General features: G+C 31.7%; 2 protein-coding genes across 2 annotated transcripts; both read left to right on the forward strand.

Moving 5' to 3' along the window:
• Positions 1 to 7,346: 7,346 nt before the first annotated feature.
• LOC143554712 (WAT1-related protein At5g40230-like) lies at positions 7,347 to 9,242 on the forward strand. The gene is made up of 7 exons (XM_077044409.1): positions 7,347 to 7,586; positions 7,669 to 7,734; positions 8,001 to 8,114; positions 8,216 to 8,450; positions 8,524 to 8,682; positions 8,751 to 8,902; positions 8,999 to 9,242. The coding sequence occupies exons 1-7, from the start codon at positions 7,402 to 7,404 to the stop codon at positions 9,141 to 9,143; spliced, it is 1,056 nt and encodes a 351-aa protein (XP_076900524.1). The 5' UTR covers positions 7,347 to 7,401; the 3' UTR covers positions 9,144 to 9,242.
• Positions 9,243 to 15,612: 6,370 nt separating this feature from the next.
• Positions 15,613 to 18,708, forward strand: LOC143554716 (WAT1-related protein At1g70260-like). The gene is made up of 6 exons (XM_077044414.1): positions 15,613 to 15,815; positions 16,003 to 16,062; positions 16,586 to 16,702; positions 17,628 to 17,951; positions 18,218 to 18,413; positions 18,517 to 18,708. The coding sequence occupies exons 1-6, from the start codon at positions 15,613 to 15,615 to the stop codon at positions 18,673 to 18,675; spliced, it is 1,059 nt and encodes a 352-aa protein (XP_076900529.1). The 3' UTR covers positions 18,676 to 18,708.
• The last annotated feature ends 2,898 nt before the right edge of the window (positions 18,709 to 21,606 follow it).

Here is a 21,606-nt window from a genome sequence, read left to right on the forward strand (position 1 = left end):
ATTAAAAAAAATGGTTTGCTAAATAGAGTTATAGAGGTTAAAAAACTATATATTTTTTTTCTTTACTTTTTTAATAATAATAATTGCGTGTGATGGTGGAACAAGGGTTTCATGTATTTTGTAAAAATATTTTATTTTATAAATTTGATCTTCTGGATTTTTCTATTTGAAAACTTTAACACGTTTCTCACCTTTTGCCACATATTCCTCCTTAAAAATTTTAATCTTGTTTTTGTGTAAAAAGAAAAATGATTACTGGTAATTCTGGACCGTATTTATATGTAGATTTGGTTTCTCAATTGTAAGGGTGTGTGTAGTGGGCGGGAATAAGGGGCGAAGAGGGACGATTTTTTGGAGGAACACCCCCCCTAGCGATAATTGGGCGAAAAGGGGCGGGGGCGGGATATATTTGTCGTCCGGTTGAAGAAGAAAATAATAATATATTAAAACGACCGTTGTGAAACGGTCAAATTTAAAAAAAAAATTTAAACAATATATATATATATATATAAAAACATACACCCTTCTTCTCCATTTTATACACAAATCATACCCAATTTCTTACAAAAAATTAACAAAATGAATCCTAGAAACAACCCGAACCAACCGAACTACCAACTCCCTGCTTTCGGTCAAGCATATGGTTCGCAACCGAACCAACCGAACTACCAATTCCCTCTTTTTGGTCAAACGTATGGTTCGCAATCGAGCCAACCAAACTACCAATTCCCTGGTTTCGGTCAAACGTATGGTTCGCAATCAAGCCAACCGAACCAACCGAACTTACAATGGAACCAACCGAGCTATCTGTATCAACTTTCCGACCCCAACCTAAACATGTACGCCAACTTTCTCAGCCCCCAAAACACAATGCCGGCATTCGGGTCTACACCACCGGAGTCGGTACCGGATACCCAAACGTCACGGGCCTCCGGTTCAAGGAAAAAGCCGACCCGTAAACACAAAAAAAAAACAACCGGGGGAGACGATGGCGCAACGTGATCCATACAAGCATTGGAACGAGGAGGAGGTGGCCCTTGCAAGGGCTTGGATTAACATTTCTGAGGATCCCGATGTCGGTAAGTTTTTTAATATTAAGTATTTTTTAAAAATGTATTTAGTGTTTATTAAAATATATACTAATTGTTACAAATAAATTTAATTTGTAGCTAACTTTCAAGCCACCGGGGTGTTTTGGAAGAAAGTATTTGAAGCTTGGCTCGCGATAACCGATAAACCCGAAGAATACCGGGGAAAAGAAGCGGTTCAGCCAGTGGAAGGGGCTTAACGCCGATTGTCAAAAATTTGCCGGGATAATTAACCGGTTGAAGGGGTCTGGCTGGCGTAGCGGAAATAACGACGTCGACATTATAGGTCAAGCCTTGAGCGAATTTCAAGCTCAAGGTCACACTGTTGAGCGGCCCGGGAAACCGTTCAAGTATTTGAGTTATTGGGAAAAGCTACGTCGTTGCTCGAAATGGAATGTGGTACCAACCGTTCCGGCCGCCCGACGAGCCGGCTCATCCCGGCCTTCAAAAAGGTCGAAGACATCGTCGTCGACAAATCCGAGCACACCAAACACACCCTCCGATGCTCGTAGCTTATTCCTCGACGACACGGTCAATTTAACCGATGATTTGAATATACCCGACGAAGATGAGGTAGAGGAGTTGCCTCGACCACGCGGGAGATCGAGGAAAAATAAGGGGGAAGGTTCGTCATCAACACGATTCAATACGGATCCCGTTGAAATAAACGAGTGGGTCAGTCGTTTGGAAACAAATACCACCGTAATTGGAGCCGACATTCGAGCATCCAACAAACAACAAGAAAAACTGAACCAGACATTCGAATTAAAACAAATGAAAGACGACTACGAATCCCTCAAAGCGGAGGGGTTTCACGAGGATGCTGAATTATTGATACAACGCCGACGTGAAAAAATGCGCGAATATTACGGATATTAGTTTTTCTTTTTTAGTTATGTTTTTTTTTTCTTTAGCTATGTTTTTTAATATTTTTAGTTATGTATTTTTTTTAATTATGTTTTTTTTTTATTTCCAAATTACTTCAAACCACCAATTTAAACAAATAATTTGTATTGTTGTAGTTGTAGGGTGAAAGACAACTTGAACACGTAATTATACATTAGTCTTCTTATAAATACAAAAGAATCGTATTAGTATCTTACACTTCTATTAGTATTAATAAAATAACATTGATTCAGAAATCAAATCATTTTGCTTTTTCTTACTATAGTAGGTAAGTTTGAGACTTTAAATAATATTTATGTCACTTGATAAAAATAATAAACTTTTTATGTGTTTTTTGTTTAGTTATAACAATAATAATAAAATGTTTCCGGTATATATCATCGAGATAAATTCTTGTAAGTTGTCATTCATCTGATCTTGAAATAAGTTATTATGTATATTGATTGGGTTTTTAGTTTTTTTATATTACAAGTATTTGTAATTTATCTGATGTTGTTGGCTAGTATAAACATGTTATGTAAGGTTTTCGTGAAAGATTTTAATGGCTGAAAAAGAATAAGAAGTTTATTTAATGAAGCCTATATTATAGACTAGATATTTTATTTAGCAACTTGTAAAACGTGAGGTGCATGTTGATTACAAATCACTAACTATAATAAATCATGTTGAAAACGTATGTGTGTGTAAATGCAATGAGGTTGCAATGTAACAATAGTCATTGGAGAAGAAAATTAAGTAAAGGTAAGGCTGAGGGGTGTGGGGGGCTCCAACGGGGGCGCGAGTGGGGGCTCCAGTCAATAATATTGTGACGTGTGGCAGAGAGAGAAACTGGATAAGGTGGGTGTTGGAGCCCCCGCTGGAGCCCCTGGCCCTGGTGTGGAGGGGCTCCAGCAGGGGCTCCAGCGGATTTTTTTTTATTTTTTTATAAATATATTCAAAAAACGTATTATTAAAAAAACTCATAAATTATTAAAAAAAACACACATTAAAAAAAACACATTAATATCTAAAAATAAAAAAAAATTAAAGTACTAAAAAAACATTATTCTTATTCTTCGGCTTGGTCTTCTTCGATCAACCTCTTTCGGATACGTTCTTTTTGCTTTTCCATCAGCATTTGATCGACCGGATTTAGGTTGAAACCAATAAGAGTTTAGTAATACTAAACCAATAAGTGTCAGACACAACATAAAACGACACGATTACCTGTGGTGTTAGACACGAACACGACATAATAACTAATCGTGTCATTTTATAATATCAAATATGAACACAATCCTGTTTAGAAACATTTTAACACGAAGCGACATGTTTAAGAACCTATTTAAAGACACGGTAAATAATACATATATATTGAAACAAAAATCGTTGAAAGTTCATAAAAATCTTAATACATAAACATATAAAAAAATGAAAGTTTATAAACAAGATACCTGTTAAGTCACAAATTTAAACTAGTCGATATGTTTAAGATACAAAACATGTTAAGTTCAAACCTAAACATGTTAATATATGTGTCGTATTACTAGGTTCGTGTAAGAAGTTATCTACACATTCTACAAATAATATTATATGTAAAATAATGGTGTCTTCATTGCTTTCTTTGGTAATAATAACACAATCTCTTTATTGATAAACTTATAAAGTGTCTACTTTTAGAATAGGTTTTGAAAGATTAAATAAATTATTAATATAAATATATTAACAACCAACTAAACAAGATGTGATTTCAACTTTTTAATATTTTTACATTATGGAAAGTGAGAAGAAACTACCAATAAATTTGAAAGTAAGAAGAATAAGAAAAAGAAAAGAAATCCTAGTGGGAAAAGGAAAATAAATTAAGGAAGGGCACTTAAGAAATGAGTTGCTTTATATGTGCACCCACGACTCATGGATGGAGATCACATTGCTTTTCACCTTTATTAAGTGTTAGGTGCCATTCTTTCTCAACCTACTTATCAATCTTTACCAACCTTTTTTTCTTCTTCTTAACAACCCTCTAAATACTTTTATATTGTACCACTTATTTGTAATAGAGAATGGAAAAGTTTCACGTAACTGAGTAATGTTTACTTTATCATAGAAGGTAAACATATAACAAGCTGCATCACTAATACTTTTTGAATAGCAAACTAAGTAGTATATAAATTGCATTCATTGATCTTGGGGTCAATAATTGCTCCACAGCCTTAGACGCAAGAATGCAAAAGCTAGAAATACATGTTGGTTGTGCTTGTTGTGAAGGCACACCTTTTCCTTTTTAGTAACTCATCATGAAACAATTTTTAACGCAGTCTGACATACTTACAAGGTAAAGGTATCAACTCATGTTATCTTGAACTACTTTATTCTCTTCCTCATCAACGACACGTCCACACATGCTGATCATTCAATTTACACTTACATGATGCCCTTTTACCACCATTCTAAATAGCTGTATATTTCAAAACTTATAAATTAATAACTTTAAAAACAGTAATTTGTGGCATTTGGTATTAGCATGCCTTCACACTTTGCAATAACTTTGTTTACAATAACAATTTTATGTCCCTTATTGACTTCTTTTTGTTTTGCTCGCTCCAAAAGATAAGAATCTTTCAACGACACTCATGCGACACCTCTTGGAATTTTGTTCACTTACGAGTCTTGATAGGTTAAACTACATTAATCGTCAATCATTCATTTATTAATAGACAACTATCATACTTGTTATATTACAAACACTTACGTGTAAAGTATGTTATGTAGACTGCAATCGATTCATTAAACTCGATCTATGATGTATACTTAAATTGTAAGTTCAAAGATGTATTTCGAGTGTATCACACCTAAAATACATAAACTTAAGTGTAAGTTTTGATGGCACCTTTTTTATTTTTACAATTTTTTTTGTGTATAGTTTATGAAATATATTTTCTTTATGCCTTTTACACATTTATGATTGTTAAAATTTGTATTTTATTCTACAATGATTTGTAAACTATACTACACATGTCATTAATAATATCTAATCACATATGATGAGCAACAAACTTAACTGTCTTCTACATGAAAAGAAAATGATGTAGATATTGTTAGTTGGCACTTGGCCTGACATTGATGTGGACCAAACAATTTGGGACCAATATAAAGGCCTCACTCCTTAGCCATTAATAATACATAAAATAGAAATTTTAGTTTTATACTACTTTTTGATCCCCTAAATAAAATAATAATAGTAGTAACTAAATAAAACCTTTAATGTTTAAAGTAAATGAAAATTGAAAAACCATAAAATTACTTAACATGCTTTCAAATCAAAACGAAAGTTGCAAGCGAGCATATCATTGTAAGTTTTCGAATTTTCATAAATTTCCTTTTTTAATGTTTTAATCAAATTTTCATTAAATTTAGCTTGTTGCTCGTTTACATTCTGTCTTGATGCAATATTGCAAACACTATATTTCAATTTCTTTATCCAAGTCAAATTCGGTATGTTAGGGCTAATAACTTTTGTCTAAATCTTTTGACCAGTTAGTTTTAAAAATCAACAAATTGTGATAGCATACAATTACTTAATCATGTGTTTAATATAATTCATTATCAATTTATCCCTTTTATTATTATTATTTTACACCAAAATGCTTAAGCATATAAATATTAAAAATGTGAGGAACAAAATGTTAGAATTTATTGAGACAATTTGTCAGTTTTCAAGGAACAAATGAGCACCATTCAAAAACATATTTATTTAAACTTTTGCATCCTAATGTTGACTTTCAAATATTACAAGTAAGTTAGGGGTCTCTTTCGTATGAGATAATAAAAAAACGAGAGATTGGAATGAACTGGAGAATAAAATAGCCAATAGAAGTTCTATTCTTTCGCTTTGTTAACATACATGAATGAAACGAATCATTACTCTGTATTATTTGGTAGACATAAAAAAACAAAGGCATGATATAAATATGACAAAAAAAATACTCATGTCTTAGATAAAGAATATTTACCAAATAATAAAAAAAATGGTAATCATGGCGGTGGTGGTGGTGGTGATGACAGTGATGGTGGTTCAGTGATGACAAAGCTCTGATACCACTTGTTAAAATTGCAATAAGAAATTTATAGTCCAAACTTCAAAGAGTTGAACAAGACGAATAAAGCTTCAAAGTTCAAACGATTAGAGGTTATTAATATACTTAAGAAATTATTACAAGTCACAAGATGAAACAAAAACCTAAGAACCAAATCTACTGCCTTATAAGTTATATCCCTCTTTACAACACACCAAATATTGGTTTAACGACTAAGTAGTTGATGTTTGATCATACCATTTTTGTTTGTTAATTAAGTGTAATTGATCATATTTGCGGTTTAAAATCGATAATGTGGAGGAGAACTTGGTTTACAATTAAACTTGTATCGGGGCCCAAATAAGAAAAGTATGTCCAAATCCTAGTGAACCAATTGAGGCCCATAAACCATTGAATTTTTTACTTGGTTTACAATAATCCTAGTGAACCGAACCTTCAGAAGCCCCTTTACGATCAATACTGGCTTTGACTAGATCTGCTGCAGCTTCTAGTATTGACTAGATCAAAGCCAGTATGTAACATAACATAACATAACATAACATGATGTTATGTTACAAACTTGCATTGTAAAAAAAGCACACCCATCTCTTTGTTTCCTCTCTCGTTTCTTTTGTTAAATCACCGAGGTAGCCGTGGTTATTGTTACGCTTGATTTAGGCCGTTTTCATGACTCTTAATGTTTAATCAAAGTCTCAAATCCCTCATTCTATACCTCGCAAGCCACTTTGATATTCAGTTGAAGTTATTAAGATGCATACTTTGTGTGCAGGTGGGCATACTATGGTTGGTGTCACAAAGCTAGCTCTTTGATTATATTTGAAATTGAGTTTAAAATACCCGCGTTTAAGTGAATCATAATAATAAATTACACATAAATCTTGATCTTACAAGATTCTTTAATGGTAGTCAACATACACATTGGTTCTCATTTAAGTGAACACTAAAGAAGTAGTTGAATTGATTTTGAGAATATAAGCATGCCATTAATATTAAATCCCTATTATTTGGATACCAAACAAAAACCTAGGAAACTTAGCTGAGAACTTACAACTTTGCAGGCCAGTTATAAACTAATCAAATAAGTTAAAACACATGATGTACTAAACATATAAAGAAACTTTACCAGATTATTATACAACGCGATTTTCGACATCATTTTCACTCGGTAACATCATGAATAAATAAATAATAACTGAAGCATCCTAAGTGGTCCATATACTAGCAAATCCATTAGATTTAGTATTACTAAACTCTTATTGGTTTCAACTTGATACTATGACTACTACTGTTGAACAAAATATAAGCAATTTTGTGCCTCCAAGATCTTCAACATGAAGATGAATATGAAGAGTGCAGTGCCATTTTTGGCCATGGTGATCGTTCAAATTTCACAGTCGGGATTAACGGTAGCAGGCAAGAAAGCCATCGAAACCGGGATGCAAAACTTTTCGTTTGTATTCTACTCCAATGCTTTAACATGCCTAATAATTCTACCTTCTGCTTTTCTCATTCATAGGTACTTTTGTGTTTCTCATGTTTTGTTACTTTGTATATGCAACCTATAAACGTGACAGACCGAACTTTTGTTTATTATGCAGACCACCGAATCGTCCTCCCCTAACTTTCTCAACCATTTGTGGCTTTCTTGTACTTGGCATACTCGGGTAATTAGTATTTCCATAATTTATCATCTCACATATTCACATATCTACTTAACTATAAATTCCATCTCATTTTACAATTCTTGATGATCTGTCTTTAAAATCCATTATTTTAACGGTCAACGGAGTTTGTAATATAGATGTACTTAGATTTGGACCACAAAGTGACATTTTTTCTGAAAAAAAATGACAAAACAAAATTGATATCAAACCATTGATCAAGAATCTGATTCGGTATTGTTATTATAAACAAATTCCTCCGTTTTCAGATTTTTGGTACAGGTAGTTGGTTATGCAGGATATACATATGTTTCTGCAACAGTTGCAACAGCAATACTTAACCTCATACCGGGCTTTACGTTTGTACTTGCCATCATCTTCGGGTATCAATCAAGATTCATATCTATTATTATTATTATTCTCGCTATTTAACTAAAAGAACAGGATTTAACTACAAAAGATAATATTTTTCCCATAATTTCAGATTAGAAATACTAGACACTAGACAATTGCATATGTGGGTCAAACTCATTGGAACAGTAGTTTCGGTGTTGGGGGCTATTATAGTAACTTTCTACGCAGGGCCTGCGATTATAAAAACGTCTCATTTAACTTCGGTTAGCCCAAAACATCTCCTTGGAGAATCATCACACTGGATCCTAGGTGGCTTTCTGATGCTACTAGATAGTCTTTTAGCTGCTTTGTTCATTATAACGCAGGTACGTTATACGCGTGATTGCGTGAATGTTATTACTTGCATATGTAGGTTTGCTTACTTATGAATGTTTACAGGCATTAATCCTCAGGAAATACTCGGCAGTAATGATCGTCATGTTGGCATATTGTTCCATTATAGTTGTTTTGTCGTTTTCAGCTTCATTGATTTTGGAACATGATCTGAGTGCGTTTAGTTTACAGTCTAAAACGCGGTTACTTGCCATTCTGTACGCGGTAAGATCTTCTAACTTAATTTTTTTGCAAGCAAAGTGAACTGTAATATGCAAATAAGTTATTTATAGGTATTTTTTGGGGCCGGTTTTCAAATCACGGTTGGAGCGTGGTGTGTGAAGATGAAAGGGCCACTTTACGTTGCGATGTTTCATCCGTTAGGGATTGTAATTTCAGCTATTTTGGGTATCATTTTTCTAGGAGATGGACTCTCTCTTGGATGGTAATCTTTCTTGTTTATTGTTTTATATATTTATATATCATAACATACGGTCGACACTTCACACTTGTGTTTAATACTTTAATATTTGGCGCGCAGTCTAATTGGATCAACGGTCATTGTTATTGGATTCTATGGTGTAATGTGGGGCAAGTCTAAAGAAGATAAAACTGTTGAAGTTGAGAGCTCAAAGTCCCCTCTTTTGCAAGACAAGTCTGAAGAGCATACTGTTGGGTTATCATAAACTAAAGCGGCTTAATAACCTAAACTTTGTATAATTTGTATAATGCTCAATGACATGGTTTATCTAATATATCTGGTTCAGAAACCTCATTGATCTATGATGCATATTATTTATATCCTCGAGAAGTAAAATGTCATTTTACGTATGCAACAATCCTGTTTCTTGGATTATCAATAACAGCAACATGATTTAAAGCATCAGGCTATAACCAAATTAAAGATATAAGTGAACATAACTTATTCGATAAAAAACTTACACGTATGATATGTTTTGGACTTCTTCCTTTATGTTGAATCAGTTAGTTGCATTACACTAGATAAGTACTGATGTTGTTCAATCATGAGCTGGCTGCAGCTGGACGGGTCGGAGGCTACTGCAAGTTCTCATGTCAGCAGGGGCAAGAATTAGATAATATACATATGCGCATACACAAAGATGTCAACGAATCTGACTTTCAGCAAAAGGATACACAACTTTGACTTTTTTTGTGTCTTGTGTAATGGTCAAAAGAGTCGAAAGACAAGACATTTAGACGCCTTTGAGCAGGAAGAGTCAATTGCCTCTTGCATTATAGAACAAACAAACATATGCTAAAATCACAAATTGTTAGATAATTTAGCCAGGAAGAGGCTAGCTGGAGGATGACTTGTTCAAGTTCTAACATCAATGTGGAGGGCGTTGACGAAATACAAATGAGCATGCGCGCAAAGTAGTCAACCTTTTGACTTTATGAAAAGTAAACATTCTGTTTTGAAAATTTCTTATCTTGGTATTATATTCTGCATGCTGAAACTAGGATGGTGTTCGACGCTTCCTAGCAAGGAAAAGGCGGTTGTATACAAATATACAAATATACAATACCCTTTGGAGCAAAAAAAAAGTTGTAATTTAGATTACATTATTGTATTGTTCTTCCTTGACAACATTATAACGATCATCACGCTTGATAATATTCTTTAGCATTGATATATATCGGTTATCAGCATCACATAGTTCTAATTTAGATGCCTCGCGTACATGCTTAATAGTCGTTTATTTGCATAATTGCATTCACAAGCCATTATGTCTCTCAAATCCTAACTTGGAACAGGATCTAATTGACTTAAATGGTTATGTCATATTGTTGCTTACAAATGTTTTTTTTAAACTAGAAATAGGACAACAAACGAACCGAACGAGGGCTTGTTCGTGTTCATATTATCGTATATGTCCGTTCGTTTAAAACCTAAACGAACAGTTCTTGAATGTAAATGAACAAAGACAAACAAACAAACATAAGTCAGTCAAGTCAGTCAGTCAATCATACCCAGTAAAATCCCACCGACAGCAAAGCTATAAGTAGGGTCTGGGGAGGGTGGGATGTAGGCACACCGTACCTCTATCCAAAGGAATAAAGAGGTGGCTTCCAGAGAGACCCTCGGCTCTAAGTACATGTGTATGAAGCAAAATAAAGGAAATCAAAGTTTAACAGCTATATAAAAACTACTACTAATTATAATAATATTAATAATAAGATCACAGTTTTAAACAAACAAACATAAGCGAACATAAAACATAAACCCGAATGCAAATGAATACGATTGACCAAACAAATATAAACATAACTACCTACGTATTTATTAAAAATAAATGAACGAACAAAACTTGTGTTCGTGTCCGTTCGTTTGTTAAATAAACAACAGTTCGTTCATGTACGTTCGGTTCGTTTACAGGAATAATAAAAAGGTTCATAAAAGTAACATGATGACTACTTTTTCTATTTCTGCTAAGTTTAAACTATGAGGAGGCATGGGAAGCACGACCAAAGGCTCATTTTGAGAAGTTTAATGGGACATATATGATATGAATGAATGTTTGGGATTCAATTGTTTACATAAAGTCAAAGTATCAGTAGTATTATAATTATAATTATAAAATTATTCATTTGACACTACTATACATCAGTTTATCCAGACAAATATATTAAATCTTGTAGAGTTCTAAGTATACCACCGTCCACCAAGTAGTATATGAGGTCATCAGTCACTTAGACATTTGACCTGGTGTGCAACTTGCTACAAAAAAGATATCATTTTCATCTGGATGATTATATATATTGTTCTAAGATTATGTAAACTGAAGATATAAATTACTGGTTAAAGATAAAGTTACCATCGCAGACACTTACAAGTGTAAAAAAATAAAATAAAAAATGATTCATGATCACCAAGATTTCAAGAAAGCAGCTAAAAATAAACCAGAAAACCTTAACAAAAGTTTAGTATGAGTTTTTATCTTATTTATATATGGAAAGTTTTGAACTTTGCGAATCTTGAACGGAAAGTTTTCTCGGGTGAAATCGGAGGGTTAAATGATGGGGCTGGCAGCTGGGCCAAACCATCATGGGCATTTTGCCGCAAGGTCCGGCTCGTCGAAACCTTTCCGTTGATTATGGACCTCGTAATTCCACTTGTAGCCTAAGTTACACCCTTCTTAAGCTTAGGCCCTTCCAATTAAGTTTATCGTTATCAAATTGGTCCATGTAAAAGTCTGCTAACTACTTAATCAGCTTCTCATTAATTATTAATCACTTATCCTAATAGTGTGACACCTCATGTAGATTGTACTCGAGTTGGTCTAGCATATACACGCATGTCATTTTCTCTGGAATAAAAAGATAGATAAGGCATATAAGTCATCATTTTTGTCATGTTTTCTAAACATTCAACATGGTATTTTTGTTCCATTCAACATGGATTTACAAAAGTAAAAAAAAAAATGTAAAAGTTTAAACTTTAGATGGACGGGTAAGTAAGTGACTTAATCATTATAAATATTTATGAAATATATATATGATTTTGATATATGGGGTCAGTAGTAACACGAGCCACCCAACATCCATAAATCATATCGACACGACATCAATATGAATACCTACTAGACATTATTCTTTCTCCATGTAATTCATATTTCTCAAGACCATCTAGTATATATTAAGTGGCTTCCACATATATAGCCTATAGGTGCCACTAGGAAAATCACCACGCCATACATATTGCATTGAAATATGATAGATGTAAGTGTAAATTTTATCATTAATATAAACTTTAAATGATATATATACATTAACTTCAATATTATGAAATCTTGAATGTTAATTAGATGAGTAATACATCTATATAAAGCCATGTGTACTGGGGCAATTTTGGAAGAAAAAAATCGACCCAATATTGCCGCCCTTCACATGACCGCCCCCTTAGACGATTTTGGGTTGTTCTTTTTAGAAGGGGGGGGGGATGTATTTGTCGCCGTTCAACACGAAAAGATAATAATATTATATTATTATTAGGTGATTTTGGGTTACAAACCACTACACACCCTTAAATGAAAATCACCAACCTGTTAACGTGACATCACTGTGTAAAAAATCTCCACAAATGTAGTCCCTCCACTACGTGTGGCCCGATTAACTTTTTCGTTTTTTCTCCGGCTCGGTGAACATGCCTATTTGGTAATACTGGCAAAATTTTGAACGGGCCACGGGATGGCGTCATGACATAATTATTGATCTGATTCTTTCGTATGTCTATAAAATATTGTTTTATTAACTGTTTCATACATGTGTAAGGATATATATATTAAAATTATTTAATTGGTGACGGCATCATTAGATACTAGTTATTAATTAGATAGAATTAATCAATACTTCAATAGTATTGTATCATCTATTTGCTATTGATGTTGATTTTGTTTTATTAAAAGTAAAACAGGAAACAAGAGAACGATATATTTAACCTAAAATGTTGATATATATATATATATATATATATATATATATATATATATATATATATATATATATATATATATATATATATATATATATGATGAGTATAATTACAGAACCCTTAAATTATTTAAGAACTTGAATGAACCATTGAAAACTAACGTTTTTTATAATATTTTTGTATGTTAATGTTATTTGGGTGTAGTTTCATCATTTTGTATATCTATATTTATAATTACAGTTTTGAAAATTAGTTTTTATACATATCTATGTTTTATTTTACACCTATGTAAATTTGTTAATACAAAAATTTTACACATATGTAAACTTGTGAGTTATATATGTAATCAAAATTTTTTATATAAAATATGATAAAACTACTCTTAAATAATGTTAGTATATAAAAAAAATTAAAAAAATGTTTGATTGTTTAGAGTTCCTAACAGTTCTTAACTTTTTTGGAGTTCTTAAATGATATATATATATATATATATATATATAGATAAAGGATCCAATACAATAATCCCTAATCGTACATTACGTACGCGACTCGCATCCCCGTCGATTTCAAATAACACGCGGTGGCAATATTGTAATATTCATCAAATCGTTGCTCCCGTCGATTTCGTCCACCTTCAACATGACCGTTCAGCAAGCCGTCACCATCCAACGATCATGTCCACCGTCCACCATCCAATGATTCCGTCCACTGTACACCATCTTCCTCCGTCACGACCTGTTGATAAAATTGACCAATTGAAATTGAAATTGTTGAACTAATTGACCAATTAAACTTTGAAATTGGTCCAATTAATCATCAATTTGAAGTTTCAGTTGATTAATTTTGAGTTTTAAGTGATGGGTTTTAACTGAACGTTTAAGTTTTAAGCGCCATTTGCAGAAACCCAGTTGCAGGTGTTCCATATTTTGATCATATGATCGAATCAATGATCAAATTAACGGTCGATTGACGATTGTTTGATGATTATGAGATTATATGAAGTGATTTCAGTATTCAATTTCATGTTAACAGGTGTTTACTTTTTTTTTGTTAGTTTTAGAAGTTCTGAACACCCAGAACTTCCTAGAACTTCTAAACTTTATCATAACTTCTAAACTTTTTTGAACATCCAGAACTTCTTAGAACTTCTAAATTTTATCAGAACTTCTAAACTTTTTTTAACAACCTAAACTTCTTAGAACGTATTAGAACGCTTAAAGATGTTCATTGTTTTTTGAACACCCAGAACTTCATTGAACGTATTAGAACGTTTAAAGATGCTTTTGTTTGGTCAGAACGTTTAAAGGTCTTCAGTTTTGTTTCAGAACGTTTAAACATAATATTTTGAACCCTAATCAGAGCTCGATTGAGTGCGTTATTTCTGCAATTCCATAATCGATTGATGATTCTAAAGCCTTTTACACATCAATTCGATTGATTAAATCATCAATTTTGGTGTTTATTTTGGTCAGAACGTTTAAACTTTGAGCAGAACGTTTAAACATGAACCATAATCATAGCTCAATTAAGTGTGTTAATTTGTATTTTCATAATCGATTGATGATTCTAAAGCCACTTACACACCAATTCGATTGATTAAATCATCAATTTTTGATCAATTTGAAGATTTTTAATGTTCAGGGACGTTCTATTTCAATTTTGGTTTTTGACTTTAGAGATTTCATACTTTAAGCTGTGATTAGAGTTTAGAAATTGGATTAGATTGAGCGACAAGTTCCGAATTTGGATCAGAGTTGATTTGTAATCGACGAATTTTGATCGCGAACTATTGTTGGGTTATTTACGAAATTGCCACTGCGCGTTTTTTAATCAAACGCTCTGGAATGTCGCATACCTAATGTATGATAAGCCATTATTGTACGTTAACCCACCCATATATATATATATATATTAACCGTGCAAAAAATATATCATAGTGGATTTTCAATTATTTGATACTCAATCATTACAAAAGTTTCGACCACAACATTATCTTGTCATTTGATGAATTTTATTTAGCAATTTAGATATGAAGATACGTAAAGAGAAACGTGTTCAGAGTATTTGTAGTATTAATGTGTGTTAAATAAAAATTAAAATTAAAATTAAAATTAAAATTGTAACACATATATATCTTTAGACGATATATCCCATTAAGACTTGGACATTTGTGACGTGTTGAACGTTACTTTTTTGATTATATTACCTCACTTTCATATAAATTTAGAAACTAGATTTTCTTATAAATTTTTTTAACGACTAAATTTTTACACTGTACAGAGTTTGATCTCATATTTGCACACTTCATCTTTAATTTTTGTTTGCATGGTTAATGTAACTTTTTTCTTATACATTTAATAAGTGCATATTGATCTTAAATACCAACTTATACAAGTTTCATAAATATACAAATACCCAAATTAGATTATACACGTATAACCAGAGTCAGGTACTTTGTATTTAATAATTGTGAGGCCTGTAGAAGTGAATAAAAATGAGAGAAAATAATAATAAATATTGAAAAATACTAGATTGCCTTCCCTCTATGTGATTGGGCCATTCGAGTTGCTGCAACACCCCTTTAGTACTCCTCAAGGGTTACTCTCTCTCATTCACACCTTTAAATGGGCCTCTTTGCAACCAAAATATATATCATGAACTTATATATCTTAAGAGAGAGAGAGAACAAAAGGAAATTAATCATGGAAACCAAGGCTATGGTGGTTGGTGAAGTAGTGCCATGCATGCTAATGGCTTTAATGGAGTTTTGCACCATTGGATTGACCATCTTGGCTAGCACCGTCTTGTCCAAAGGCCTAAGTCCTTTTGTGTTCGTCGTTTACACGAATGCACTCTCTTCTGTCTTTCTTCTGCCTTTCAACACGTTCATCGTCACTAAAAACAAGTTCGGTTCTTTCCTATAGTTAATTACTTAATAATGTCACACTACAACATATAGACTTTGGTCATAATATTAAACATATGGATGATCACATCGCGAAAACATGAACGAATGCATGCATGCATGCATGAACTTTATAATACCAATGGCTACTCAAAGTTTATTTAATTTTGTATTGATTATGTTGCAGGAGAGAAGAACTTCTGCCGCGGTTTCTTCTTCTTGGTTTCGTAGGGTTTGTATTCTTGCTGTAGATCTCTACCTTCCTTGTAAAAATAAAGATTTCCATCACTAGCGATGGCAATCGATCTTGGGTTTTACCATTTCTAAATATTGATATCATATCGAAGCTAGTCATAATATTTTTGGTAAACTAAGTGAAGAATGACCAAATTTCTAATTTGATTGATCTTCCAAGTTATGAAAATTAAAAAGTAAAAGAGAAAACAACTTTTGATCATTTGTGTACATTCTCATAGTAATAATAGTCAAGTATATAGACAATATATTATGTATACAAATCACTTATGGTGATCTATATATGTTGGTAATTTCAAATGATATATGATAAAGCTTCACATACACTCAATATATAAAGAATAAATCTAAATGAAGTGAAGAGACAATTTAGCTTACCACAAGTTAATGATGATCAGTTTTTGCATGTGTTTTATATTTAAGGATCATAATAATAGCCAGATTAATTTCTAGACATCCAAAAGATAAAAGGACAACTAGATCTAATACGATGTTTAATTTGCGTGTGCGTGTAGGGTGACAATGGCACAAAATCTAGCGTTTGTGGGATTGAGTTATAGTTCCCCAATCGTTGCTATCGGAATGGGGTGTTTGATCCCCTCTATTTCATTCATTCTTTCCGTCATTTGCAGGTTTGATTAATCTTTTCTCCTTAATTGTATATAGCTTTTATATTGAATATAAAGTGTGGAAATAAGCAAAACTTTTGTAATTAAATATATGTAATGTATCATTACACGTATAATTAAGCAATACTAATTACATATACTACTATTTGGCTAGCTCGTTGATCATTACGTATCTGTTATACATCGACCTACATATATTAATCATTAATTTTCGTAAAAGATATTTATTAACATATATTACATATGAGAAACATAAAAATGAAAAAAATTGATTGATTGAAAGTGGTTCTTATGGTTTTTATACGAAGAAGTTGTCATTTGATCTTTTACGATCATTCGTTAATTAACTATGCATTTAATTAGTAAGAAGCTTGTATAATTATATATGTCAACTTTTAGTATAAAAGACATATACTTTGTATAAGTAGAATAGTTCAAAAGTACATCTAAATATTTATAATTTTGCATATATATGACGACTAATTAAGTCAAACTTTATTATTGTTTAACTTAATTTAAAAATGGTTTAAAAGAATATATTTGATTCGGTAATCAGAACTGATGGCTCTCAAAGCACCCTGGAAAGACAAATTGACGTCAGTTTTGTTTGGCCTCTCTTGTGCCCTTAAATAAAAAAATAAAAAAATAAATTTTTTTTTGAGCTGGTTAAACTTTTAAAGTTAATTTTAGGGTAACTGTTTATCTATATGACTATATCAAATCATTAATTATCTATATAACCGGACTAAAAGAGTACTTAATGTATAGAAAAGCAAGTGATGATAAAAAAATATTTTAGATGAATTCAAAGCGAACTTGCTGAAGTTCAGTTTATTCAGCTCAAATGTTTTTTTTAACTACCAACAAAAATATATTATTATTTAATATATTATTATTCAGCTGATTAAATGTTACGGGTGATTAAAATAAGTTTTGTATATTTGTTTTCTTTTATCTTGCGAATGAGTTATAAATCACGCGTTATTGTTTACAGAAAGATAAACGTGGATTTGAGAAGTTCGAGCACTCAAATAAAATTAATGGGCACATTGATATCAGTTATTGGAGCCGTGATGCTTACGGTCTATAGGGGTCCAGTGGTCAAAAACCCGTCGACTCATCTTCAACTACCTCCACGGCTATTTGTTTTCTTGTCTCAACATGAAAATTGGGTTCTTGGTTGTGCTCTTTTTGCAGCCGCGTCTTTGTCTTACTCGATATGGAATATTATTCAGGTAAAACCGACCAACATGTAAAATTATGCACGTAAATGAACCGAACGAACACGAATAAGGACATATTCATGTTCGTTCATTTAACTTTAAACGAACACGAACACAAACACTTAATCGAACATATATATTTTGTGTCCGTATTCGTCTATTTAAAAGATGAACATGTTCGTATTCATTATGTTCATTTGTTTCACTTCGAACATTTCACGAACAAAAATGAACATTTGAACAAAGATAACTGGACATACATAAACAAATGTAAATGAAGTACTTGTAGCTAAAGATTGTATCCAATATTTACATTTATTATTGGTGTACAGGTGGGAACCGTTGAAAAATGCCCGGATGTAATGACAGTGGCATCTAGTTCTAGCTTATTTGGGACATTTTTATCGGCTTTCATTGCTATAATCATTGAGAGAGACCCCAGTGCATGGAGGCTGCAATTTGACATGGGACTTCTTGTCATTGTATTAACGGTAAGCGATCTATCTAGGTTATAATATCTTTATACGTGTAACTTGCGCTACAAGAATCTATTAAAATTCTAACTATTATATATGTGTTTGATTTCCAAAACAGGCAATATTTGGAAGTCTTATCAAAAGCCATGTACATATGTGGTGTGCACAAAGAAAAAACCACTTTTACGTTGTTATGTTCAAGCCTCTAGGGGTTCCAATTGCTGGCATGTTTGGTTGCGTTTTCTTTGCTCAAACATTTCATTACGGAAGGTACTAATCCTAAGCGTTTCATCCTAACTTGTCATCTGACTTAGGGGTGTTTGGGATTCCTTATTTTTACCTCCTTATAACTTATAGCAATAAGTTATAAGTTACAAGTTTGTAACTTATAAATTCTTATCATCTCATATAATAAGTAATATTCCAAACATCTTTTTTTCACTTTTCATAATAAGTCATAATTAAGGAGGTAAAAATCAGGAATCCCAATTACGCCCCCTTAGTTTATTTTAGCAATAACTTTAAGATGTCAATGTAGCTTAACGGCCGCAGTGATAACTGGAATCGGATATTACACAATGATGTGGGATCAACTTAAAGAGGACAAAAGTAGGAGGGCTAAAGCGGATTTGATGGAAGAGAGAGCCCCTCTTTTGCAAGAAGAGCAAGTTTAAATAAGAGGATGTTTTTACATATGTATGTTTGTATGTATAAGTGTAACTATATATATATGCATGTTAGCGAGGGTATATTTTAGAGGCCCTGGTTACAAGCATGCCTTTATATAACCATGCATGAAACCATAATTTGAAATGGTTTGCATTAAAACGAAAACAAATAAATTAAGCTCAATGGAGCTATTATGACTTGGTTATTACGCTATGTCATTCAATCGTGAAGTACGTACAATGGATCATATATTTCATATAATCATCTTATTAAGTCTACTTAGTTAGAGAACGCGCGTTGTATTGATTATGAGTTTTATTTACCGCAAGACGAATGGTTGTGTTTCTACATGTAACACGATATCTTATGTTGTGATTGGACATGCAAGATTTATCCATATGTTTCAAATATATTATTTTAGTTTCTTATATTTTTGTAGGTTTAAACTATCACGATAAATTTATGAAATAGAAACCAAATGCAATGAAATTGGATGCTAAAAGGTCCCGACCAAATTATGATATAAAAATTATAGGAATGAATTATGAATGACATATCATTTGGTTTTTAAGAACATTAGAAGAAAGAAAAATGCAAACTAGTTGACGTGTTTTCGCTTTTGGTTAACGATAAACAACATTAATAAGGTCATACGTTAGACTCATGATTCTTCATGCTTTGCGACCTTGACCATCTCCTCCATCATTCACTCTCATCACTTAACATATGATATGGCCACTACTCTTCATTCACATTTCTTTTTATTAGTTTTTAATATAAAAAATATCAAAAGAAAAGGCTAAACTATAGTGTCTATAATTGAATAAACAAGTAAACACTGATTATTTTTTTTAAAACCGCGTGTTGGAGAAGGAGATGGTGCCCCCTTCTCCATATAAATGTTGTTTGATAGCGCCTCTTTGTGTATGACTATGAACCCCCTCTTCTTCCGTTCACAAAACTCTTAAAATTTAAGATCTTTTTTTCTTTTAATAGTTTAATCTCTCTCTTTTACGTACAATATTGGTAAGATTTTTGTGGAATTCATTTATAAACTTTTGCTTTTGACAGCTGAAAAAAATGCTTTAAAAAACAAAAAAAGTAAAAACCGGAAAGAATTACCAAAAGGAACCAATTAGGACTCTAGGAGAGAGAATTTTTAAACATACTTTTTCGGTTTTCTTATGGACAACTAAATTTAACATTTTATATTCAGTGGCTAAAAAGAGACACTCAAATTTAATTATGGATTCCTTAAAATAAAAACAAGATAATGTAATAAATCAGTTAAACATATAATGATAATTGATAAATATAAAATACAATTATTATGCATGCTCTTAAACATTAGTTTTGTATATCATACCTCACCTTTAATTAGATCATATTTGTTATTTTTAATCGTACCAACGGACACTTAAATACCTAATTTGGGACAAAGTCACAAAATGACAAAGAAAATAATAAGCCTACACAAAATATATTAGTAACATCTTATTGAGTTATAATCAGTTTAGTAATCGTTTAATTTCCAGCACAAACTTTATCAATCTATCACCAAATTTTATCAGCTTATGGCTTTGGATTAAATGCGAATACATAAAAAAAGAAACCAAAAATAGATATATTTCGGGCCAGTTCATAGTTATTCTTTAATTTGGTCTAAAACTCTAAATAATTCATTGAACGATATATTTCGTGTCAACATTTTGGATATACATTAAATTTATATAAGGTTGTTATAAAAACAAACTAAACGTTGTCATAACTAGTACAGTACATAAATAAAAATAAAAAATACTTGATGACGTTTTAATTAATATGCCATTTTCTTTGGAATATATAAAAGGAAAATTAAGGCCTGTCATCATTTTGTCATGTTTGTAAACATTCAACGTACATGCTCATTTTGTTTGATGTATATATATATATATATATATATGGATTAATGGAAGAAAAAGTACTACGATTTATATATATTTAAGTATTAAAAAAATTATCTGAGAAATTTAAATAGTATGATCTTATATATAAATAAACGTCCGTAAAACTTTACATCAATGGGTAATTTAATCTTCAACTTTTTTTTTGTTTTTGTTTTTTATATTCACTTTTAATAGTCAAATTAATTTTTTTAACAAATCAAGTTATTTGAAAGAATCTGGTTTAAGTCATTATAAGAAACAAATACTTTATCAATGAAACTATTTATAAAATAAATTAAAATATTGTATAATAGAAGTAAAGTGTAAAAAAGTTATACTCCAATTAAATCAGTGTTTATAAAACTAGAACATCACATATATTCTTATCATTATTTAAAACGATTTATTACTAAAAATAAATGTGCGTATAATCCGTACTAATGCGCAGCTGTGATATGAAGTGGTTGGTCTCAATTTCTATGTTAGCTTTGAAAGTTAGCTTTGTAAAAGAAACACAGTGTGTTTTCATATAAATTAAATCCTCTTTATGTTCCATTTTAAATGTTTATTTTTTTATTTTTGGTTGTCCCAATTTGAATGTCATTTCTATACAT

This window comes from Bidens hawaiensis, unplaced genomic scaffold (genome assembly GCF_021521415.1).
Source record: "Bidens hawaiensis isolate Kalapana, Puna unplaced genomic scaffold, B.hawaiensis_p1.1 tig00017819_1, whole genome shotgun sequence".
NCBI lineage: Eukaryota > Viridiplantae > Streptophyta > Magnoliopsida > Asterales > Asteraceae > Bidens > Bidens hawaiensis.

Bases quoted from the DNA above. Each gene is read 5' to 3' on its own strand.
- LOC143554712 (XM_077044409.1), top strand. From the start codon at position 7,402: ATGAAGATGAATATGAAGAGTGCAGTGCCATTTTTGGCCATGGTGATC. The intron at 7,735-8,000 runs GTAATTAGTATT...CTCCGTTTTCAG, and splicing joins CTTGTACTTGGCATACTCGG to ATTTTTGGTACAGGTAGTTG. The intron at 8,115-8,215 runs GTATCAATCAAG...CCATAATTTCAG, and splicing joins GTACTTGCCATCATCTTCGG to ATTAGAAATACTAGACACTA.
- LOC143554716 (XM_077044414.1), top strand. From the start codon at position 15,613: ATGGAAACCAAGGCTATGGTGGTTGGTGAAGTAGTGCCATGCATGCTA. The intron at 16,063-16,585 runs GTAGATCTCTAC...GTGTGCGTGTAG, and splicing joins GTAGGGTTTGTATTCTTGCT to GGTGACAATGGCACAAAATC. The intron at 17,952-18,217 runs GTAAAATTATGC...TTGTAGCTAAAG, and splicing joins CAGGTAAAACCGACCAACAT to ATTGTATCCAATATTTACAT.